Source organism: Bombus bifarius, unplaced genomic scaffold, assembly GCF_011952205.1.
Source record: "Bombus bifarius isolate JDL3187 unplaced genomic scaffold, Bbif_JDL3187 scf7180000007973, whole genome shotgun sequence".
Classification (NCBI taxonomy): domain Eukaryota; kingdom Metazoa; phylum Arthropoda; class Insecta; order Hymenoptera; family Apidae; genus Bombus; species Bombus bifarius.
In genome coordinates this window covers 1,614,774-1,639,382 of record NW_022884359.1, presented here as the reverse complement: position 1 = coordinate 1,639,382, position 24,609 = coordinate 1,614,774, and the positions used below count along the sequence as shown (strand labels likewise).

General features: G+C 32.7%; 4 protein-coding genes across 8 annotated transcripts; all 4 read right to left on the bottom strand.

The window, feature by feature from the left end:
* Positions 1 to 1,096: 1,096 nt before the first annotated feature.
* On the bottom strand, positions 1,097 to 10,384 carry LOC117216749 (acidic phospholipase A2 PA4-like). 3 transcript variants are annotated; one of them, XM_033463730.1, is made up of 4 exons: positions 9,922 to 10,384; positions 3,551 to 3,805; positions 2,583 to 2,920; positions 1,097 to 1,497 (listed from the first exon to the last, which is right to left on the bottom strand). In XM_033463730.1, the coding sequence occupies exons 2-4, from the start codon at positions 3,803 to 3,805 to the stop codon at positions 1,398 to 1,400; spliced, it is 693 nt and encodes a 230-aa protein (XP_033319621.1). In that variant the 5' UTR covers positions 9,922 to 10,384; the 3' UTR covers positions 1,097 to 1,397. The 3 variants fall into 3 exon arrangements, with proteins under 3 accessions (XP_033319621.1, XP_033319620.1, XP_033319622.1); XM_033463729.1 differs by lacking the exon at positions 9,922 to 10,384 and adding an exon at positions 8,270 to 8,293; XM_033463731.1 differs by lacking the exon at positions 9,922 to 10,384 and adding an exon at positions 5,958 to 5,976.
* Positions 10,385 to 10,919: 535 nt separating this feature from the next.
* Positions 10,920 to 14,714, bottom strand: LOC117216748 (apolipoprotein D-like). Of its 2 annotated transcripts, none has more exons than XM_033463726.1 (5): positions 14,566 to 14,714; positions 13,368 to 13,487; positions 13,160 to 13,286; positions 12,397 to 12,570; positions 10,920 to 11,664 (listed from the first exon to the last, which is right to left on the bottom strand). In XM_033463726.1, exons 2-5 carry the CDS (start codon positions 13,485 to 13,487, stop codon positions 11,195 to 11,197), a joined length of 891 nt encoding a protein of 296 aa, XP_033319617.1. In that variant the 5' UTR covers positions 14,566 to 14,714; the 3' UTR covers positions 10,920 to 11,194. The 2 variants fall into 2 exon arrangements, with proteins under 2 accessions (XP_033319617.1, XP_033319618.1); XM_033463727.1 differs by having other exon boundaries at positions 12,475 to 12,570; positions 14,566 to 14,713.
* Positions 14,715 to 15,388: 674 nt separating this feature from the next.
* On the bottom strand, positions 15,389 to 17,707 carry LOC117216747 (cyclin-dependent kinase 1). Its single transcript, XM_033463725.1, has 4 exons — positions 17,527 to 17,707; positions 16,854 to 17,149; positions 16,321 to 16,640; positions 15,389 to 16,243 (listed from the first exon to the last, which is right to left on the bottom strand). The coding sequence occupies exons 1-4, from the start codon at positions 17,561 to 17,563 to the stop codon at positions 16,000 to 16,002; spliced, it is 897 nt and encodes a 298-aa protein (XP_033319616.1). The 5' UTR covers positions 17,564 to 17,707; the 3' UTR covers positions 15,389 to 15,999.
* Positions 17,708 to 17,842: 135 nt separating this feature from the next.
* On the bottom strand, positions 17,843 to 23,384 carry LOC117216746 (arginine/serine-rich coiled-coil protein 2). Of its 2 annotated transcripts, XM_033463724.1 has the most exons (6): positions 23,150 to 23,384; positions 22,177 to 22,257; positions 20,711 to 20,823; positions 19,834 to 20,524; positions 19,024 to 19,342; positions 17,843 to 17,858 (listed from the first exon to the last, which is right to left on the bottom strand). In XM_033463724.1, the coding sequence occupies exons 1-5, from the start codon at positions 23,210 to 23,212 to the stop codon at positions 19,046 to 19,048; spliced, it is 1,245 nt and encodes a 414-aa protein (XP_033319615.1). In that variant the 5' UTR covers positions 23,213 to 23,384; the 3' UTR covers positions 17,843 to 17,858; positions 19,024 to 19,045. The 2 variants fall into 2 exon arrangements, with proteins under 2 accessions (XP_033319615.1, XP_033319614.1); XM_033463723.1 differs by lacking the exon at positions 17,843 to 17,858 and having other exon boundaries at positions 18,779 to 19,342.
* Between the last annotated feature and the right edge of the window lie 1,225 nt (positions 23,385 to 24,609).

Below are 24,609 nucleotides of genomic sequence, written 5' to 3'. Positions count from 1 at the left end.
TTGTAAATCCATCAAGTTAATGTAGAACTAACATCGTCTGTTACTTCATAAAAGAATTTAATTCGATGCGTTATTACAGTACTGTTTAGAGATTTGTAATAAATTTTAATAAATTCCTTTCAACTTTCTCCGCATCAACTTGATGGATAATCCTAATCTAAGAAGGATCGTAGCCAATGCCGCGCGTCTTTATGCAATTGCATACATTTGCGTAACGGCAATGGCGACGAATGATATGCAAGAGACGCGAACTTTATTTCGGTACCATAGTTCTGGTAAAACCTTCCTTTATCGCATTCAATCGAGCAACTATTCAAGCAATTATTCAATAATCATACTGTATCTTATTTCTTCCTGTTGCTGAACTTTGCTTCAATTTAAATTTACCAAAAAACAAACTAAGTTCTCACTACTTTGTATGTTTGCGGTGAATAACTTTCTCTTGTTCTTTCTACGAAGGTTGATCATCTAAACCGTCACTTTTAAAGTCAGGAACACGTTAAAAGAGTAATATTGAGCAGTAAAATTATGAATTATTTTGTCCGTAATATAAATTTGATTCAATTACTTATATGTGACGCCCTTGAAGTTTCCAGTCCTTTTTTTTCAAGTTTTGCTCCAATTTCTTTTCAAGGGCATTCGAAATATTGCACAATACCTTTTCTACGCTTCATTTCAAGATTATGAAACGAAGGGCAAAATAAATTTTCGTAGCAACACACGACTAACCTCGCACGTGCTGCAACAAAATTGCAAGGACGACAGGTGTTAACATTTGCATAGCCGTTTCTCGCTTTCAGGCCGTTATGAACCTATCTGTTGTTACCCTCTAATTCATCTTGTTCTACTCAAGGATAACAGTAGTTTGTAGATTTTTATAACTTCTAAATTCTCGAAGACTTTTAAAAGGAATTTTTAATTCTACAAGAGCTAAGAAACATCAAGTTCTTTTTCTTTTTCTTCCATTTGAGATAGAAAAGAAAATAGATATTCCCATATCTTTCTGTCAAGATTTTCCAAGAAATCTTTAATTCTATAAAATCTAAGAAATCTCGTCTTATTTCTCTTTTTCTTTTACTTGGAATAAGCTAGAAAAACGAAGAAAGAAGCTAATACCTTTTACATTCACCAGGAATTAAATCTTTAGATTTCAAGAGCAATCTCAGAGTCAGCGAGAAAAAATGGCATTCCAGGGGAAGCAGTGACCTGTAACAATGTAAATTCATGAATGACCAGGAAAGAAGATTCCCAGACAGGTCGGTTCTGCATGAAAGAAAGAAAAGGGGCTTGCGAGGTACGTGGCTGAGGCGCGTGCAATTATCCCGCTCATTAGAACTCTGTTAACTGGCACCACTTCAAAGGCTATCTGGTCCGTTCTTCTTGCGTTTCCGCAATAGCTAGTTCACGTTCAAGGGCATCAACGGCACGTACTTGTCGCTTGGTCGGAATTTGTACTGGGAGCACAACCGGTTCGACTCCTCTTCCGCGTAACCATTTCTGTAACAGACCAACCAAGTAACAATTACATCGATTACGATCGATCATTTCATTGAAATGTTACCATTGACAGTGTTGTGAAATTTTAGATTATTACGATTAATACAATCTACATGATCTGAAAGTTTATCGAAATTAATTCTTTACGACGAGTGTGTTAGAAGCCATAAGAAAAACCCATAAACACCATCACCATGATCATAAATCATCACCAACTGATACCTTGTGGGAATTTTTAATAAAATTACATCTAATCGATGGTCATATGTAGTCATATACAGGTTGTTTCTTCTTGAGAATATCACGCATCACCTGGAGGACTGTTTTGAGGAGGAGGACCTTGTAGGTGTAAAAGTCCCGCGGCGAGTTAGGACACTCGTACCGTGTCGAATTCACCCAGATATGGGGACAACTGAGGAGAGTCGGTGACGTAATTATTAAGAGCGTATTTAGTCGTTGAACACTGCGGGAAGATAGTTTTCGCTTCTACTTTTTATACACATGTTTTATATATATGTGCGTGTTTTGGATTATCCAAACGATACTAAAAATTTCTTTCTTTTTTCAGGGAAGTATTAAACGAAGAAGGGCAAAAAATACCAAAAGCTTTTCTTCGAAGAAATATCAAATAGAACCAAAAAAATATAAAACAATTCTTTACACTGCTAAGAGGGTAAAAAATGTGACACTCTTTGGTATAATTTTCAAACATTTCCTTTTCTTAAAGAATTTTTACTGAAAGAAGACTAAAAAACTTTTTCTTCTTCCAGTAGAATATGCATGAAAAATTTCGAACAACTATTATTTGAACTCGGTATTTTACAATTTCTTTTCTGTATAACTTTTTAAACCATTCAAAGGTTTAAAAGAAAAAAAAGTTTAATTCTACACACGATCGAAGAAAGGAAAAAGATTTAATTGCTTAAACAAGTATTAAATTTAATTATTGATTAAGAAATTCATTAAAATAGTATTCGAATAAAAATCTTCTAAAATAGAATATTTTCACAAATTAAACAAACGAAACTCCCTAAACAAAGAAATTTCACACGAACGTAAATTCTTCTAATGTCTTTGAAACCTACCTCTGCCATTGCGAGCACGGACGCCTCTCCTGAAAGCAAGTCACTTGTATCACGTTGAAGAAAATGGCACCAAGGGTGTTCGCCACTTCGGAATTAATGTTCTGCAGGCATCTACGGAACTTGGCATCGCAGTCACAGTGGGACCGTGTGAACGGTGAATGGTTGCATATGCCATTAATGCACTCTTTAGGCGATATCGTGATCGGACAGTGGTCGTGTTCTCTGCAACAAGCGTCCTCGCTTGCGTGGCGACCAAGGTCGTCGTACGATTTTGCCAAAGTGCCTGGTCCACACCATTTTGTGCCTGGATAGATCAGTCCACTGCCTGGAGGTTGGTTCTGACGCAATACAGAATATATTATTTTTTTTACAATTTCCTAAATTCTGACTCCTCTTGCACAATAATGTATTAGCTAATAATATCAATGAATTTTGACAATTCTGAAAAGTGATAAGTATAAGTTGTACGCTTCTTGTGCATAAACAATTTTTTATAATTTTATTATATGTCTTTTTTTGATATGTTATATTTTTATTATATGTATACTTTCGTAATTATAAGTAATGTAATTTCTGAGATTTCATGAAGTAGACACATTGTCTGTGTATAAAGTTCTAATCTATCTTAAATGAAAATTTAATTAACAAATATATGAAATATAAATACTTTGGTGTGTGGAAATTCTTTTAGTACATTATGAAAGTATGAATTTATTCAAAGAATAGTATGTTTAATCAACTGTTATTTAAAGTATTAATTCTTTGGGTAATACATTGTACAAGTGCGATTTTATCTAAACAATAATGATTAATTTTTATCATTAGTAATGTTACTAGAAAAAAAAGAATTCTACTTACTGCTGCGACTGTCTGTATAATCTACTTCTACCAAGCGAATCAAGCGTTCAATCAACTATGATTTTATTCGATTTCGTGATGAATCAACGTCTGAAGAGAACGATCGATACCTTTCCCTTTTCACGAGAAGCTTTACACGTTTCTTCCAAGTCTGCTACGAGGTTCGCCGACATTTGTCGGACCTTTTTCGGGTCAGCTCCAAGGATCATTTTCTGAATAACACCACGGTCGGTGTACAAGGAGCAGAAGGGTGCACCGGCTTGCAATTCAACCATTCTGGACATTGTGGTGTCTGCCACGAGAACATTAGCTTCGGTTTCATCTCCCCAAAGCGTAGGTATTAACAGCAGAAATACTGCAAGCATCTGTTTAAAAAAGCAAAAAGAAGAAAGAATCCAGATTAATTCACCAAATCCAAAATATCAAATAAAAGGAATTTTTCGGTCAATTCAAACTTACTATTATTATTCTCTTACATCAATTTATCTCACAAGGATCCTATATGTATTCATTTGATGTTGATAAATATTTATATTTTCTTATTGAATATCTTTAATAATTCTGGTAAAAGGCATCGCAAAGCTAAAATTGACAATTTATTAAAAGTGTTCTTGTCACCAGTGACATCATTAATCGAAAGCAAAACCTGCTTTCGCTGCTGATATTCTATTATTCTGTAAAACGATCACTATATCTGATTCTTAATGGAAATAAATTTTTGTTCATTAATTCGTTTTTTTAATCTTTGATTAGATGAGATTATACTCGTAGATGAATGTTCTCAACGGGGACAGTGGGTCGACAATCTGTAAACGTTTCTCAACTTTGCCGTGACTACATATGAAGTGTACAAATACTAATATTATTGTGTCTTAGCCGCATTTCGTCCTCAATTTCACTTAAGTACACAATATTAATGCTTGTGCAAAACCTGAATACTTTTTATACTCGTAGAATATTATGATTAGATTATTTAATGTAGTAGAATAGAGTATCTTTTACATCTCTGTTGAAAAAACTATATCCGAATTTTATATAATATTTATGTATTGTTTATGGTCCAAAGATTGAATGCTGAATGTTAATTAAGCTTTGTATTACAATTAGCCAATTCATAGAAAATGGATCCATCCAAGGATATATCGAGCAATATTAACAGTATTATCAAAATAGAAAAATTACAAAAATATTATAATACATTTAATACAGAATTAAAACATGCTGATATTGTAATATATATACGTACACACATATTTATAACTTTTTCTTAATAATTTTTTTTCATTACAATAGTAATATGAAACATATCTACAATAATTCTTCTTTTTCTATATATTTTTATTAAAAATATCAATTTCCATAACTGACAATAAATAATATCTTTATTTTCAGATTAACTTTAAAGTCTGCATGAACACTTGGATACCCATACGTTTCACCACAGATATGTTCCCATCGTAACACCTCATAATGATTTGGGGACTGGAGAATCCTCTAATTATGACGACGCGGATCTAATGGAAACTGATTGCGTTACGTGGACAGGACAACGTGACGTTTTTTTTTCTTAATCCAACATTAATCGTTGCTCGTTGAAGTAACCGTTCAAATAAATTGACCCGCAGGAATTCCGGTCGCTTTAACGAGCGAGTTAGGGGGTAGATCAATTAAACGTTATGAAACGATGCCGTTCCTTTGCCAGGCGTGTATCCGTCATGTCCATGACAAGGATTTACCTTGACATGCCAGACGTTCATGACCAACGCATTTTATTTCTTTTTTTCTCCTTGACATATTGATCAAACGTTCTACTTTGTTTGTTGCGTTGTAATTTATCCGGTAAGGATATAAGACTATCAACATTTAAATGTATCATCTTTAAACTGTCACTTAACTCCGATAACGCAAAATTAATTTCCATTCATGATTGCATTTTTATTTATACTAATTAAAACCAATTGTTACATTTATCAATATTTATTAACTGTATACAGTTGCCTGGGATAAGATTAGAAGCAAAAATTGGATTAAAGAACTTCGTTTAAAGTACCAAGACATACCCAAGTACTTACGCATCTATCAGTATGGAAGATTACAGTTCAGTTCAAGATGTTTATTGAAAGATAGAGAAATTATTTTTAGAATAGCAAGATACTACAAGATAAATGACAATTGAAGGTATTAATAAATATGACTACGTGCATTTGCATGTCCATCAACAATCATCTTCTTAAGCTGGCAAGGCAATCAGACCAGAGAAGGTCCATGAATCAATCCTTGTGTACATCAAATTGATCTAGTCCCCTTTGTATTTTTGTGTAATTTACTTTGTAACTTAAATAATGTAATATTCATATACGTCATAGCAAAATACATGAGTTTTTTTGCCACGTACTTCTTTTATATTTCTTTAATATCATCTACAGGCCAATGACGATTCTATCGACACTATCACCATCAAACCATTCACGCAATAGAATAATACTCATTGCAGCGAGACAATGCAAAAGCACTTACTGTCGATTTACAAAAATCGAAACGTCCAAATCAAAAGCGTCCACTAGACACTGTAGCGAAGATCTCAAGTTCTCCGGATCACATCTAGATCTATTCAAACCCCGTAAAAAATCGAAAACTTCTACATTATATAAAAATAAAAATTCAAACTTAACATGTACATAAAATTGCAAATTTCTCTATTAAAAAACGCACAATCTTCTTTTAGCCTGGAGAAGTAGAAGAAAATCTTGAATAGAGGATCGCGAGCAGAGGATCACTCGATATCTAAGGTTTGAAATCGAGGAAAGAACACCCGAAGTAGTGACTTGGAGGATCGCCGATCGACTAATGCTGCTTCACCTTTCTAGAGAATCGCTTTCAAAGATCGTTCCAAGGACGACAATCTTCGTAAGGTCGCCGGTAGATAAGGAACAAAGACCGAATCGTTTTGAAGGCTCCGCATCCACTGCCCTTCTCCCTGACGCGTCGAAATCGCGAAGGAGATCGAAAAATAAAAGCGGAGATGAGACGCTGGAAGACGAGGGCGATGAACGAACTTGCGAATCCCTGTTGCGAGTCATTAGAAACTTAATACTTAAATGATTTTAAATGGCTTTTAAGTAACCTTCGGAGATTGACGTGAATGTAAATTATCGTTTTCTGTGCCTACGTTCTTTATTTGTCTATGCAAAGAAGAATATGAAACGTGGAAAGACCTTTAGATACTTTGTATGTTGTTGTTTACAGAAATTAATTGTCAGATAGGCCAAAGACGATCGAATTAAATACGTGACGAACTTTCCGAACGACTTAATAATTGGATCGAAGTCAGTGATTTTTAGTGAAGTCATTCAATTTTATTCTATTTTATTATTGATTTTAAAAATTGTTCATCCTATCTTGTCAATTATATCGGTATAGGACCATTTTTTGCACTATATATAATATATGATTAAAACGGATATTTATGTTGTATCATTCTAACTGCTAAATTCATTTCCAGATTAATTTGGAACATGACCAATGTCTCGTTACAATGCTGATGATATTTCAAAATATTTTATACGACACGTATTATATGCACATAAAAATTTTATACTGTAAGTGTGGAAATATCTTCATGAGCCACTGTAAGTAATAACGTCAAATGGATAAATCGACGAAGATTGGTATCATTCAACGACACAGTCCGTTCGATCGACAGAAATTTAATCTAATTAGCGCGATTAGACCGTCCCAGTTCAGACAGTCGAGCGAAATCCTACGAGCCTCACGCGAGAATCATCAACCCTATATAGCGAAATTGAGCCGGAATCTGGGTCAGCCGGTCTCGTTGACGAACTTGTCTCTTGAACCTGCGCCAATTCACACCGAATAGCTCTATGATCAACTGGTAAATCAAGCGTGACTCAACTATACTGACCCACCTTCATCTATTTACAAGGGTCACCCATCATAAGTCATCATTACACCTTGTTTTATCCGACACCATCAACTCCTCATAAAAAAAATGATGTAAATTTCTTTGTTTACTAATCTTATTATGGTTCATGACTTTCTTTTTTATGGAAAGCCTGTCTTGATTTTGGAAAAAATGTATACTATTACTTTAAGTATTAAGACACCCATTTATTGAAAAATTCTAACAAATTTTCCAATGAAATGACAGATTTGTAATATAGTAACTATAAAATATCAAAATACACTGAAAGCCATTGACTTTGTAATAAATATTGACAGGTATCTTAATATTTCTGACTGCCAGCGTAAAAGAATTATGTTATTAAAAGTAATTTATTCTAAGGCATGAAGGAAAATTGTTTTATAATATCGAGTTACATGTATAACGTGTATACCAACTGCAATTACTTATATCTGAATTTAATTTTAATCTTATCTTTTGTTTTAGGCTATAAACATTACTAAGGATTACAACAGAAATTGTGCATTTACAAAATTAAATGGAAAAAAAATCGTAACATAATAACCGTTCACTTATTAATTATAACCCAATTAGGTAGGCTAATAACCATTAGCATGGTATGACCATCAGTCACCAAATTACTTTTTAATGATTCCTATTATCCCTTTCCAGAAAGAAGACGTGCAAATAATTCTCCATCCACAAAAGCAAATGTCAAGGAATTTACTCTATTGCTCAGAAGTATTTGGATTGCATATTTTTGTCAAAATTGAAGTATTGCTTTTGTCCTTTAGTTTCTCATTAATTTATACATTTTATTAACATTTATGTACTGTTGCTATAAAAGTATCCAGCTACTTATGAGCAACAGTGTATTTAGGAAAACCTACCCTGCCTCCACTCTTACCTGTTTCATTACAAGCGGACTATCTCCAATGACGAGGAATATTCGTACAAAGCCAACAAGAACCAAAAATCAAATCACGATCCAATAAATTATATCACGCTAAGCTCATTCATAAAAAAAATGAAAAAGCGAGAATACAAAGCACGATGAAGTATCATAACGAAATGTCGCGACGAGTGGCCGAGGAATTAGCAAATTAGCCAGGGTTTGACGTCAAGAACAATTTACGAGGAATCGTTGCTCGTTACGCGTACCACGCGCCGCTTAAATCGATCAATTACCCTGTGGAAAAGTGCGCGTGCAGTGGTGAGTATGTTTATCGCAATTTCACCAGGTCAGGATCGCAAAGGATAGGCAAATTCAGTCTCAGATGGGTCAAATCGTCCGTTCTGTCTTGTAGTTTTAGACGTTGCAAGTGGATCGGTTTAGTAGAAACGGATTTTATGAAATTGATTTGAAAGATCGAGTAATAGGAGACACGTTCGAGTCGAGGAAATAACGCGAAACTCACTGAAAGAAGAGACAAGGTGCGCAAGGGACTGCCAACCAACTCCCACCTCCGGCTGCGCACCCCGGAAATCGCAACGCGACTCGAGTTACTGCAGTGCGCAACAACCCCTCAACTTACCTTCACTGACTCTGTGAAATTCGTAGAGTTGGATTTTAAAGGTAACCAAGGTGCCATTGGCAAATATTTGGAGATTTAGTATTTGTTAATTTGAATGATTATTGTCGAAGGAAACACTGGACATTTTATTTTAGACAAGTTGAAATGTCAATAGTTTAAGGGGTTTACATTCTCTAAATTCTTGGATTTTTAAACCTTTATATTTCTAGATTAAAAATTTTTAAATTTTTTGGCATTTAAATTCCTAAATCTCGAATTGACTATAATAATTGTCCAATTCTCTAAATATTACAAATACAGCTTTAATTTATTACCTTTTTAAATTTGGTATTTAAACGAAAATTTGGTATTAAATGAAAATAGCGCATAATTACAATTTCTGTCTTAATGGTCTATTTTATCGAAATATTGTGGTAAATGAATCGTTATAAACAAATGTTGAACACTGGAACGATCGCTATTTTTATGTAATGAATACATTTCGAACATAGATATCTTAATGGATGTGTAATTTCACTAACAAGAACTACAAATTTCAAAGGTGAATACAATTTCACGCAAAGGTGTCTCCTTTCGCTCAATTTATCTGAAATTCAGTCCTAGTATGTACCGAGTGATTCCGCTTCCTACATAGACGATTATAAAAGATTCCTTTTGCGTAGTACTTAAATATTCACATTGTTTGAAAAGTAAATTTTTCGGAAATATCGTTTATCGATTCTTTGCGCGTATTCTTTTAGGAATTATATTCTGAATAATGTATGCGTCTGAAACGTACGCGTCTTGAATATAATTTTACACTTTTTCAATTTTATATCTTCCGCTGAAATTATAACGTATCGTTTCCAATTAAAGAATTATATAAAAGCAAAAAATGAATGTATCAACAATCAACGCATTTTTCATTTCTGAATTTTGGGACTTTTAGATTTTACAATTCCTATATTCCTAAATACTTAAATTTTGAAAACACTAAAAAAGCAAAAGACGAGAAAGCAAAAGAATAACAAATTAATGTACATACATTGAAGGATAACTCCGGATGGTTTTCACTCTGAATCGGTAATGGTAAACGGCAGTCAATTTATTGTCTCTACAGGATCACGATTCTCGAATGATCTCTTCGGCGGTTGCAGAGAACCGCGGACGTCAAAACAGGGTAGTTAATCGTAGGATGTCCTTCTTTCTGGATGAAGATCCGCTTTATGATCTCTCCAACGGCTGCTATCAAACTGATCGTTGAAACGGGTCGTCAGGATACTAATATTCCGTGGCATACATATACAAACCTACTGGTCCAGATTACACGGGGGAGATTCTGAATCACGTGATACGTCGCATGTTTGCAACCGTACAACATATAACTCTGTCTGTTGTAAATAGATCGGATTAATTTGTCCGCGGCGCAGGATATGCTGGCGATGTTCTTCCTTCCGTCAGAGATTTTGCAATCGTTTTACGCTTTTAATGCCCCTCAATGCAAACCAATTGAGACCAATGCGACTCTCTTTTCTTTAAACATCCACGACAGGACTGCCTATTGTCGCGGATTGAAATAATTGAGAACGATTGGAACCTTGTTATGGACGCAGTAATTCTAGATTTCTGTACCTCTTTGTTATTCTCTTGTATTACTTGCAACGTTTGAGTTCAATAACGTCTCGCATCTCGTAATTGTAAAACCATCCAGAAACCATCAATTTTTATATATTTTTATATTTTATGTCTTTATTATATATTTCTATATCTTTATGTATACAAAGAGTAGTTCTAGATCTTCATACTTCTTCTCGCACCTCATAACTAAGTTGTGCATGTTTATGTAAAATTATATTTTTATCAGAATGATTAAAAAAGATGAAACATGAATATAACGTGTGCTTAAAATCGAAATATTAAGCCAAACACTTAAGTGCGAAAAAAGTATGGAAGATTTAAACTATAAAAATATTTCTTAAAGTATATAGTTAATTATACATTAAATATAATAGCTTTTTATGGAATGCATACAAGAAAACTTTATTTATTCGCATTAGGACTTCATTTTATTTCAATCACGTTAAAAAAATAAAAATATCGTTTTGTTCGTTACATAGTCTTTCGTTCTCGACTCGCGTCTATTTCTAATTATAGCGTACGCTGTTGTGATCAATTATTCTCTCATAAAATTTCAGCAGAAAAAGTTAAAGCAAAAAATAAAAATATCCCTACGATAGAAGGTCGAGTATAGAAAAAAGGAGGAAAAACATTGATCCTCATCGAGATTTATACATTTAGAATGAACTTAAATCTAGAATCTAAGGAATCCATTCGACTTCGTTCGTTTCGTAATTCCTCGTAATGGCTGCTCTGGTGTTCGCCTCAGGTTTGCTAGTACTTTTCTCTTCACTTCCGGACAATTTATGGTATACTTTGCTTCCTGCACTGGCCACCCATTGGACACCATCGCCGATTTTTTCTCCAGCTTTACGAACCACGTTTCCAAGGTTCTCAGCTGTAAAAGTATTCGGATCCACGTTGATGTCCAGACTATTGTTGCCGTGAGGACATCCAGATTGAGAGATGATGCTCAAATCAAAAGGATCCACACCGGACTGGGCCAAAAATTGGCGTATCTCGTCCACATAACTCTTGTCCAATTCTCGGTGCCTGGAGAGGATCGTCGCACTTTGACGATGAGCGAACGTCAGCTTCTGGCATGTAAAGATACCAGCGTAGTTCACGTAATCTGTAGCGAATACTACGTGAGACGCACTTCCGGCTACACCTTTAAGTAAGTTAAATTGCTGGTTAGTGTGAGTAATTGAACAATTCGTTAGGGGGAAGTTGATAGCGGAGCCAAACACTGACGTGTTTGATGAAGTAATACTATAATATTTCATTTCACATATAGTAGACAATATTTTATTTACATATAGCTTTAGTGTAGTACCATGCCGCTATATACAAGGTGTTCCGGCAATTGTAGTACAAGTCTTGCTTTCAAGTAAACAGAATTCGAAGATCTTTTGTTGACAACTAGATTTAGTACACGCGCATGATAAATTTCCAAATTTACTTCCTTCGAGAACAAAGTCTCTTACGAAAAAATTGTATTCTACATTTTTTACTTATTTTCACGTATAGAACAACCTCTTGTCGGTTGTTTACTTTTGTTCAAGCCAGAATTAGTCAAATTCAAGTACTTCTTGAAAACGAAGCGTATGAAACAATTTTATTCTATATTTCTAACTTGTTTTTTCATGCAGAATCAGACTATTGTTGACACGATTGCCGCAATATCCTGTGTATTTAATTGTATATATCTTGTTATTCCATTATTTGTTTAAAAGAATGCTTGATCAACTCACGTAAGAATATATAAGAGTGTTTATCTCACACATTCAAATCGAAAAAAATTCAATAAAAATCTCAAACGATTTCAGACCAGTTAACACCGCATATCAAGTTACCAAAGGCTAAAACCATAAAATTGAACTCAGCAATGGCACTACTTTACCATGACTCAGATTCTCCTTAAATCCTTCTGGAACGACGAAGATATATATATTTCGTGGAACATGATCATGATACTTACTAAGAGGAAAACGAACTAGCATTCGTGCCGGCGTACTCGGCTCCGGAACGCTCAATTCACCGGTGTAATGATACTCGTGCTTCAATGGCGTAAGACCTGTACATAGAGACGTCGTTTCATTACGGATAATTCATCCCACTTGCCAGACAGTTATCCTATTGACATGCTTTTATGGGTCCTGATGGGATCCGACGTCCACCTTCTTTATTAATTCAAAAGCTTTCAACAATATATACACACCCGACGCGTCATCTATAAGAGAAAATCTTGCCCTTTTCGAAAATTCGTCGTCGATTATTGTTACTATAGTTCATAATGCCAGATGCACCTTTACAATCTCTATTATCCTTTGTGTCTCTACGAATCTTGTTTCAGAATTTTCTCCTTTCATTGTTCCTCTTTGAATTTTAGATTTCTTCAAATTCTGAACACTTTTTCTATCGTTAACCACTTCGTTTTCATTCGACTGCGACTGTATATGCATTTATTGAAAATTTAAAGATGCAAAAGTACATAGAACGCAGGTAATGCCCAAGAATATCATAATATTATACTATTTAAATATGAAAAATATTTAGATTCAATGTCTTTAATTCTTCTTTAGTTCTTTAATTCTATTAATAATATATAATATTTACGTGAGAGGTCCTCAATTTATTGATCACCTGGATTTTCTTTTTCTTACCTAATATTGGGTGATTGGAATCCTGCGTTATGACGTATTCGCCCGGTTCTTCTCCACGAGTATAGTTGTAAGTGATGCAATTGCTAGCAGTCGATGTTTTCTGGATTACGTACCACACACCTAAAAACTAAATTTGCTAAATTATTATAAACATATGACAGAATGAAGTTAAGAAAATTTATTATAGACGAAAATATAATTAACATACTTTGTTCATTTGAAATCCCGGCATGGGTGGCACGATGGGGCAAGCCCCCATGTGATATGTGTGTGGCCTAGCCAGGATAAAGCACCCCAGTAGGAATGTTAAAAAGAATAGGGTCTTCATCTGTGAAAGAAAATTTTTATATTAGAAAAAGCGGAAATGATAATTATAGTAGTGACCTTCTTATTATTAAAAATTTTAATTTTTATCAAATAACACTTCTAATTATCAGCTATATTTCTACATATCAGGAAAATCCCCGAGAAACAAATTATAATCATCCTAATTTACAGAGTCAGTGATTTAGTAAAGATATATCAATTATCAATAAATTTGTCTACATAGTTTACAAAGTCAATGATTTCCCTATAGCAATATAGTTCACTTATATAAAATTATTTTTATCTTTATTTTAAGATAAATGTATACAGATATCTCATTTCGTAGAATAAGTCATAAATGATAGTTGTAACAGTAAACAAAGAAACTTAAGCTTAAATCGATTCATCGTATGTAATTTAATAATACGACTCATTATCAGGGCTCTTGAACCTGAAACAAAGAGCAAAAACCATAGCACGTCCGGTAACGCTTGAATTTTCTATAGTGACAAAAAAAATATCACTAAGAGCAAAGACTAAGATCAACCTTGATGACCTCAGGGCTCAGTTCCAGAAACTATTTATCACAAGAGAAAAGTCATGTTTCTTTTATTATTCACGGTTGAAAGGAGAACGATATATATACTTCGCGCCACTACAGCACTAATTAGCGTAAGACAAGATAGACAGGCATCAAGTCTTTGTTTGTAGAATTATAGATTTATATAACAAAGTAACAAGCCAAGAACCTCGATTCGCTTAATGCTATTCGTAGCACAGAGATATTTCTCCTTGAATGAAGAAAAGGAACTAAATTAATACCATTTTATCTTAAATACCTTACAAGATATTTAATAAAAATTAGCATTTTTAAAATGTATTTAATAAAATTTATCAATAAAAATTACTATAGCAAATACTATAATAGAGTATTCTGGAGCATATGAAAATATGAATCCTGGTTAAATATATCTACTCAAGTGGCGACTACCATTTATGGCGTATTTAAATTGCAAACGCAAAGATAAATGCAGGTACAACGTACCTACTGATGTAAAACGTAACGCGTTTAATATGTTAAATTAAACGAGCATACTCACTGTTAGGTGACGTTGTCAAGTTCTGAACTGGTACTGTAAACAGTAGCTTCAGTGGAGGATTTTATGAGACATTCCCCACTCTCAATCCAATTATGGGTCACGCATACTTTGAACGGATTAAACACGTTGTTTCTAAAGAATCTGTAGAAGTACATCGATTTCTTTTGTTGCCTTTCGTAAATCTTTCTTTTTTTTCTTTTCCATTATACTACAATGTTGAATTATTAACAGAATTAGTACAGAACACAATATAATTAAGCCATCTTTGAACATTCTGAATCATTATTTTATAACTACACGGTGTCATTTTTATAGAAAAATGAAAACAACAGAATCGATATCTTTTTTTTAAATATAAAACATCATAAATATGCAATATCCTATGATGTTAAATTTATATTTATTTTAATAATAGGTTATTTTTTTATGATTTATTACATACAAAATATGAGATAAAATTTTCTAGATCTTATACGTATCTTTTCTCACAAAAACCAGTTTGTTTACGTCCATTAAAAAAAGCTGAAGACACGGGTGCTACATAATTTCGCTATACCGCTGCTCGCGATGAGTCATCCTTGTTCGTAACTAAATCAAGTTAGTCGTTCTAGGAATTGCAAACATCACGTACAGTTTTATTCTTTTTATTTCTCTGTGTAATAACGTAACTTAATTTACATTATGAAATAAAAGAGAACTGAAAAATCACACTTACAATAAAATATAAATCCTGAAATTTCACGTTTAGATAAAATACATTTAAATAAAATGTAGTCATTTATTTCATAATAAAAGTACAAATGATATATTTTCTTAATAAGCGTGTGAATTTCTCAGTGATACATATAATATGGCAACAGCGATATATTCTCAACTGAATTCCTAAGACCTAGTGTGCTATCTTCCTTAGAATACTTACAATGCTTACTCCGAATTGAGAAAAATAATTTTCTTATTCAATATATAATGCAATGATATTTAAGAACACTTGTGAAAGCACTTATTTTGGATGAAATGAATAAGTAATAAGTGAAGAAGAAAAATCTAAGGTAAATCCTAAAAATATACAATAATATCACCACACAGCTTCATCAATAACGTTACACAACTTTTATACAGCAAAAATGAATCATTCAAACATTAATCTCATACACAATATTTTTTGCTTGAGTATACAATGATTTATTATAACACCTATTAAAAATTTGTGATATTGTTCGAATATATTATAGCAAAACAAAAGTTCGTTACATAAATCTTCCATAATGTGAAATAATGAGTGAAGTCATAAAAAAAATTGTTAAATGCGTTCATACGTACGAATAAATTAACATTTCAATATACCCTGAGACATATTCTCTATGCAGTCACACAATTAAAACGTTACAGTATCTGTGTAGGATATATTCCATCCATTTGTATCAGTCTTCGGTATTATAGCGATGGTATTTTCGACATATCTAAATCGTTGAAGTAAGAGTGTTTCAGAATAGCACGTGCAGATATTCTATGCACAGGATCATAGATAAGCATCATTTGTAGCAGATCAAGCCCGTCTGCGTCTAATGTTTTAACTTGTGATTCCAAATTATTTGTTATCCAATTTGGAAATGTAGCTTTATAATCTGACAATTGTGTTACGCCAGGCCATATCTCTTCGGTAGGTGTCCTCAGTATCCTGCAAAATATCTGTTATTAATTTATATTCTATTAAATAGCAACCTAACATGCTACTAACATGCATACTCAACATACCGAAATATTCTAAACAACTGATCAATTTCACTATCTCCTTGAAATAATGGTTTTTTTGTTGCCATTTCAGCAAATATACAACCTATACTCCAGATATCAATGGCACATGAATATCTATTAGTACCAAGAAGGATTTCTGGTGCTCTGTACCATAAAGTGACTACTTCATGTGTATATACTCTGACTGGTATGCCAAAGGCTCTCCCAAGACCAAAATCTGCTACCTTAATCAATCCTGATTTGTCAATTAATAAATTTTGTGGCTTTAAATCACGATGCAATATTCTGCGCTTGTGACAGAAAAGAATAGCACGTGTAATCTATAAAAACAAATTAGAAACTTATTTCAATTTCCACAAAAGTATTATATAACATTTATTAATCCATATAAGTCTATGACCTATCTATTACTTGATTATATTAACAAAGTTATTTGACTTAATATGATTAATATCAAATATGACTTGCCTTAAATCATGATATAGTCTGTGTAATGCAGATTTTATTTTATATATTAGGAATATATTGAATACCTGAAATAAATAGGATTTAACCATTTTTGGGTCCATTAACTTTCCACTACCCAAAGTATCCATATATTTCTTTAAATCCATAGTAAGATATTCGAAAATTAAATATAATCTGGTCTCTTCCATCAGAACATCCATTAGTCTGACAATATTGGGATGTGGCAATTCTTTAAGCAAAGAGATCTCACGAATCGCTGTGGATGGTATTCCTTCATCGTCGCTTTCTAAACGAATCTTTTTCATTGCTACAATCTCTCCAGTTTTCTTATGCTTTCCCTTGTACACTACTCCATATGTACCTAAAAAAATTTTGTTTGCTGTAATACTACTCTTTCATTTTCACATAAAACAGCAAAAATCACAACTTACATTACAAAAACAAAATATAAAAAATATACTCATAAGCAATTACTTTACAACTCGATTAGATTTCTTAATAACTACAACTTTTAAAATACTTATCTTTATTAAAAGGTTATTAAACCTCGATATGAAACACGAGTCTAAAATTTGCAAACTCAATAATCAATTACAATATAAATTACATTAAAGACTAGTTGTCTACATTTTTACATAGAGTTAGACGAAATATTTTTAGATAACGAATAAAAAGAATTCTTGAGCAAAAAATTAGTTAGAGAAGCCCAATTTACAAAGTACTATTCAAACCATTTACCTTCACCGATCTTTTCAATTTTCACGAAATTCTCCATGATAGATGCTGGTTATTAAATAGGAAACTGACAGATATATTCTTTTAAACGTTAATATTTAATATGACTTGAATATGTATCAGAAAGTTTCCACGTATACCGTCACGTAACGATTAAATTCAAACGTCGGTACGCCATGATATATACGTTTGAATGTGCAATGTTCGGTATGGTTCGTGACAAGTCGGCATTGCTCTGGCCAATCCTGGCATAGATACGTCACAAGTTGCAATAGTAACGCGCTCATGGAAGTAGAGCGGTTGCCAGCTGTTGCTTGTAAGCCCGCGTTTTTCCCCTATCCGAATAAAAATCGTAATTATTAGACTGCAGATCTTTAAGCAATTTCATATTTTTATTAACATAACTAAAGGAATGGAGATAATATTTCTTATATATATTTTTGCATATTATGTGCATTTTGTACATCTTTGCACCTTTAAATTTCCCCATAAATGCATAAAAATCCACAGTCTAGTAATTAGAATCACGAAACAGATTATATTTTAAATGAATGACTTAACGATATTGAGTTTTAATGAATTTACATAGCGACAGATGTTTTTGGATCTAAATATTGAAGCGATTCGAAGTTAAGATCCAATACTTAGAATTTTAGAATCCTGAATCTTTCAAATTTGTATGACTCTTGAAAGTTTTGATAGATTAAATAATTTTTTAAATTAATAACTTCGTCACACGAATTTTATATATTTCAGCCTGGAAGTCACGATATGTTGAAATATACTACAACATAGAATTTAAATTTTTACGAAATATTATATTATATTTGTGCATTTTCTTCCAAGTCAATCACATTGTCAAAATGTTGTTACTCACACTACAAAAAATTTAGTAACGTGGGTCACCGACGATCCCCGTGGTGATCAACGTGTTAAAGGAAGATAAGAAGCTCGATTTTTATTCATAGTGTGTAACCTAATCTGCGTTAAATTGACTTCGGATCTAATTTATGACTTCAGTTATTAAAAAGAAAAGATTCTTAAAGTCATTTAAGAATGTTTATTTTAAGAAAAGAGAAAAAAACATGATTTGTGTCAATATACCTCTCATGTATTTGTACATACAGCATACAATGGGAAATTATATAAATTGGTGTTGCAAGCGCATTCGTAGCATAACAGGACTGCAGTCTTTCCCACTTTTTTTTCATGAACAAAAAATAAAAAATAATCATCATCGTCATCAAGTACAGAGTACTTTTCTCATCCACATCCTTAACAAATTTATTTTTCTTTCTTCAATGTTTACAATATAATTACACAACTACAACAAGATTGCTCGGATGTTTTATCTTATAAGCTTTGCGATTATTTTCTATATTTTCTATTTAGAACGACTTCGAAATAAAAACTGTTTCATAATCAACCTGATGGGATTGTCAAAATCAACAGGCAAAAAACTCGGTTGCACCTGTGCTGAGTGTTATCAATCCTATACTCAGTTTAAAAACGGTTCTCCATTCTATCGGGGGAATTGATAACCACCGGTTGCATAGCCAAGTCCAACACCACGCTGAGTGTGTGTTGTAGCACGTGCTACCTCATACTGTTGTTCCATATTATTAAACATTTCTTCCTGCTTTTTCAGTATATCTGGTTTAGCACCCGCTGCCGGAGTAGTCGGCAAATCATCTTTAATGCCCATCAATCGTTTAAACTTTGCCGTTACTTTCCCATCTTGGTCATGAGTGAACGTTGTTCCCACCCAGGTGTTTGCAGTAGAAGCTGCTGTAGATGTTTTACCTTCATCTTGTTTTGACTGCAAATAATAATATTTCATTAAATTAAAAAGATTATATTTCAATGTGATTATCACAACGGAAAAATATAAGTATATTGTTTGTTTACAAAACAAACTGTTTATAAAACAAAATAAAAAATATAAGTATATTGTTTATTGTTGTACTTGGTTGTATTAGTGTACTTTGAAAAGTGTACTTTGCTATAACATAGTTACAAACGAAACCTTCTATTCGATCCAAAGATAATATAAGGTTTTTTTAGCAACAGATGACAAATCCGTGAAAATTTATGAGAAAACTAATAACACGCTTAATATTTTCAACATTATCTGAAATCGATTTCAAGAGGACTCAATTTAACAAGAAAACAATTTTGATAATATACGATTGGTTGACAAAATATTGTATTTTAAAGTTGCTCTCATATGAAAACCAAAAAATATGATTTATCCTTCCTTTCCCCTGTGGTCTTCATATAAGATCGATTTAAAAAATCATCAATGATTACCTTATTTGCCCATAACAGTTTCCTCTTCTGTATCTGTTCCGCGTACTTTCCTTGCGTTGCCGTGGCTAAAGGATTATAATAATTCTGTTCGTTTTGAACACCGGGCGTAGCAGTATCACCTTCCGGTGCTTTAAGTTCAATTCCTAATTTCTCTAATTGAGCTAATTTGTTTCTGCCTTTTTCTTCCCTATAGCTCATCGTCCTAAAGGGCGGCGGAGCCCGGTCTCTCGATCTAGATCTCGATCTCGTGCGATCTTTTTCCTTATGATAATTCCCGAATCGATCGTCCCGATACCGATCTTTCGATCTGTCGTCTCTAGAATGCCGGCGATCTCGATCTCGATCTCTGTCCCTGTCCCTGCGTCTATCTCTGTCGCTTCTATCCCGGTTTCGATCTCTTCGATCATCGCGATAGTGATGATCTTTATCACTCTTTTCCCTGTCGTCACTCTTCTCGTCCCTACTCGATCCCAAAGAACTCTTTTCCTTCTTTTTATCATCGTCACGAGATTTTCTATCATCGTCCCGACTTTTCTTTATGTCTCTGTCCCTGTGGCTGCTTTCTCGTTGTCTTCTATCATCGTACGACGGCCGACGCCCCTTATCGCTCATATGTCTATTACGGTCAGATTTATCTCCTCGTTTGTGCTCGTCTTTCGAATTTGCTGTGTGATTCTCATGATCAGATCGCCTGTAAAACGATTACGTTCTGCAGGGTATACCACACAGATTCGTATTATTATTCTGTATGTAAGGCAAACATTATGGTGGTAATGTATGTTGCAAGTTTGTTTGTTTTTTGTCTCTTATAAAGTTCAAAGAATTTCATTAATTTAAGTTTAGAGATGAGAATACGCATATAAACAAACCAGCTTACCTCTGGTCTGAGGGGGAAGGTAATGTTCGGGATGAGTCTGTTTTTGATTGTGCAGCTGGACTATGTGCCCTTTCACTACTAGATTCCCTGGACGAATTGTTGTTGTTGCTTTCCTAAAGAAATAAAAATTATCCACGTTACTATACACCTTTCACATATTCTATTAAGCGAAACATAAATCTCAATTTACATTGCAAGAACTATAAGTATAAATCAAACATTCTTTTAGTACCCTCACAGTTTGGCAAAAATCAATTTTTCGCTTACTGCAATTTTGTAGTATAACTTCTCTAGCTTTCTAAACTGTAAGTTTATTCCTTTAAATTGTAAAATTTACAAAAAATAATTCACAAAATTTCAGTGTATGTAAAAATTGAATTTTGCAACAGTTATAATTACCAGGTAAAAATTACTACATCCTAATACTTTTGGTATTTAAAAACAGAGAGCACTCTTAAAACATAACTTTCACGAAAATAACATAGAAATCTTTATTCACTGTAAACTTTTTCCAGTCAAATTTCTGGTAGATGAACAGAATAAAAGGAATATGAGGGCCCTTCATATTTATCTGCTTTAGCAGGTACTTATATTACCCGAATATGTTTGTACATGTGGTTTCTTTGATGGTTGATTTTTTATTAGTGTTACCTTCTTCCAGCTTCCTCTACTCACCTCTGTCTTCTGAATAGGACTTGGGGTAGTCTTGAAAGACCCTCACACAGCATAGACCTTGCCGAGGTGCGTAGATATTGTATCATGTATTACCAACAGAGCTACGTGTTAATATTTTCTCACGAAATGGCACCATTCCCATTTACTTATTATTTAAATTTTAAATATCTCAATCTCTACCCTCATTGTTTCTGCCACGCGGTAAATCAGGCTTTAAGGTCATGTCTTAAACTTCTCAGAATTTTGTACATCATGAATTGTGTTTTGGTAATATTATTATAGCATATTAAAAGATGATGTAAAAATAATAAAGGGTAAGAGTACATTGCATCATAGTGATATAATGTAAACCATATGATTTCACTATATTGATATTAAGTCCAAAAAAAACGTCATAATAAAAAGATTATCATTACATTATATATATCGTCTTATATCCTTTATTAGTATTTTTATAAGAAATAATTAATCACAATTGTTTCAGTTCATACAAAACCACTATGAAACAATTTTTTTGCTAATTTTAATACAAGGCTTTTTAATTTCCTTTGAATGTTTAATACAGAATACAGGTGCAATAGGAGTGCTATTGTGATATTGTATTTTATTTACATGGTTTTGACATGACCTCTAGAAACCAAGTATTGAACCATTTTTTTATATATATATCAGGCATGACCCTATACATATGTACAGCCCCCATAAAGATACCACATCTTCCTAGTAATTGTTGTAACATTTTGTACTTATTATCACAAACAAACATTTTCAAACATTCAATTCCACTGTACCTCACTCATGTCCATTTGTACTGGATCGTAGTTAGCGTCACTGGCCCTTTTATTGGTATCACCATGCATCCCATATGGTATCTTTAAAACACAATATTCAAGATAAACTGTCAAATAATTTACAAGGAACAAATATTTCATACATTGCAGACATTAATTAATATTAGACTAGTAATACTCCCATAATGAATATCTATAAGAACATCAACTGAAACTTTCATACTCTTAATTCATAAATTAATAACTCAAAATTAACAATATTCAATAAATTTGCAATTAGTTAGTTTGCAAAATAGTTAGTAAATATTTAAAGAAACATTTTATATAACAGCAATTTTAACAAATAGCTTTAATGATTTTTATAAATTGTCTTGGTGTAATCCACATAACAATATGCTATTTGCATTGATCTTTGAAGAATAGTACAAAACAATCCGTTCATCTCTAGTCGTTAAAGTAATTACTGAACGTTCTACTAATTCATACATTATCAAAATATAATATATTTGAATTACATAAAATATTTAGATCAAATAAGACATGATTAAACAGGGAGCCACTATACATATATTCTTCCCGCGGAAATCGTTTCATTACATCATTCAACATATCAATTAGATTTCTCATTTTACTGACTTGAATTTTTGCTGCAATTCATATTTTCTTACCATACATGTCTACGTTATATACGTATATCAGTGTAAAAATTTCTTAGAACGCAGAGACGGCCTGATAAAATAAATCACTATGCATCTGTTTACGTAGAAAATTTGGCTGAAATGAAAGACACTGGTGTGCCATCGCAGGATTAATGATTAACAAATTATACATTGACTTAAGAACCTATCCTAGAAGCCATGTCGTGTATGTATACGAAAAGTTTCTTAAGCGTCATGGATGCCTAGGTGAAAATACGCCATCAGTGAAATAATCGTAAAATAAACTAATATTTTATTAACAAGTACACACTCACCTTTGGATCTTCCGAATTGTTACTATTGTCTCCGTCACTAGCGTAATTCGCTAACGAATCCATAATGGCGTGAAAACGAGGCACGAACTTCCGAAATTGTTACGACTATCGCGACGCGTCGATCCTAGGCTGCCTTGCGCAGGAACGCCATTGGTCGAGAGTCGAAAGAGAATGTTTAACAAGCGTGTATTTATGCTTTCATAGCGCCTCCATCGAATAAGGTTACCGAGACGGATATGGAAGAAGAGAGATACAGGAAATGCAAGACGAGCGGGGAAATTAGGCGCGAACCTAAAAATCTTCGCACAATTTTTTACCAATTAGTAGCCAATTGATTCAATATTGCGTCACTACATTTACATATATATATATATAAACAGTAGTAGTTAAATGTAGCGCCATAGATACAGCAATATATATATATATATATATATGTATTGTATTATACATTATATATATATATGTATCTATGTATTATAATATTACATATGTCATAATGTAATACATTTCCATTGGATCAAAAATACATTCTATTATAACAATTACGAAAGATAAACAAAAATGACAGTTTTTATTTATGGTAAAAAATAAATTAGAATAAATATTTTTAGAATTGAAAATAATATTACAAACCTTTTATTAAAATGATCTTCAATTTCAATGCTGCATACACCGCCCTATATAATTAAGTTAAACAGGTACGAGCTGTCCGTGAACCAGATGCTAATTAATTCTATAATAGTAATGATTCCTCTGTCACTCAATATAGTCGGTACACCTTAAAACAGTTATGCAGCATGCCAAATATATTCTGAGATTTTACAAACAATTCTTAAATCATTTTTAAAATATACTAGCTTTATACAATGGCTACAAAAAGTATTTCCACATATTTCTATTTTTCAATAAAATGATTTTGTACCAAGTATTATATTTCATTTTCATAACCATATATAGATATAGATTGTGGATTTTTATGCATTTATGGGAAATTTGAAAAATGCACACAATGTATATGATATGCAAAAATATACAAAATACATATTACATTTGGTAAATGAAATAAATTTCTATCTTTTTAGTTATTTTCATAAAAATATAAAAATACATAAAAATTTGCATTTTAATCGTACGTACATATAAAATATTACTATGCTATATTATGTAATACGGAATTTAATATTAATTAATGTGAAATGTAAATACTACAATAAATAAAGTAGTATACAAAACATTTCTTCTAATTTTCACCATATAAAAGCAATCAGATAATTAACTTCTTATAAAATACAAGTTTTTATTTAAATTTATATGTTTTTAAACAACCAATCTACCTTACACATTAAAATTTTATCCACATGCTTTGTTAAATAAAACAATCTACATAAATCCATAGAAAATCTTCGTCGTACACAACAATACTATATTGACAACAAAGGAACTCTCCCCGCGAGGAACAG

Bases quoted from the DNA above. Each gene is read 5' to 3' on its own strand.
- LOC117216748 (XM_033463726.1), bottom strand. From the start codon at position 13,487: ATGAAGACCCTATTCTTTTTAACATTCCTACTGGGGTGCTTTATCCTG. The intron at 13,287-13,367 runs GTATGTTAATTA...TAGCAAATTTAG, and splicing joins CGGGATTTCAAATGAACAAA to TTTTTAGGTGTGTGGTACGT. The intron at 11,665-12,396 runs GTAAAGTAGTGC...ACTTACTTAAAG, and splicing joins TAAGGAGAATCTGAGTCATG to GTGTAGCCGGAAGTGCGTCT.
- LOC117216749 (XM_033463729.1), bottom strand. The intron at 2,921-3,550 runs GTATCGATCGTT...GTATTGCGTCAG, and splicing joins CTTCTCGTGAAAAGGGAAAG to AACCAACCTCCAGGCAGTGG. The intron at 1,498-2,582 runs GTAGGTTTCAAA...GGTCTGTTACAG, and splicing joins CCGTGCTCGCAATGGCAGAG to AAATGGTTACGCGGAAGAGG.
- LOC117216746 (XM_033463724.1), bottom strand. From the start codon at position 23,212: ATGGATTCGTTAGCGAATTACGCTAGTGACGGAGACAATAGTAACAAT. The intron at 20,525-20,710 runs GTAAGCTGGTTT...ATCGTTTTACAG, and splicing joins CCTTCCCCCTCAGACCAGAG to GCGATCTGATCATGAGAATC. The intron at 19,343-19,833 runs GTAATCATTGAT...TATTATTTGCAG, and splicing joins AACTGTTATGGGCAAATAAG to TCAAAACAAGATGAAGGTAA.
- LOC117216747 (XM_033463725.1), bottom strand. From the start codon at position 17,563: ATGGAGAATTTCGTGAAAATTGAAAAGATCGGTGAAG. The intron at 16,641-16,853 runs GTATTCAATATA...TTGTTTTTATAG, and splicing joins TTAAATCCTATTTATTTCAG to ATTACACGTGCTATTCTTTT. The intron at 16,244-16,320 runs GTATGTTGAGTA...GATATTTTGCAG, and splicing joins CAGTTGTTTAGAATATTTCG to GATACTGAGGACACCTACCG.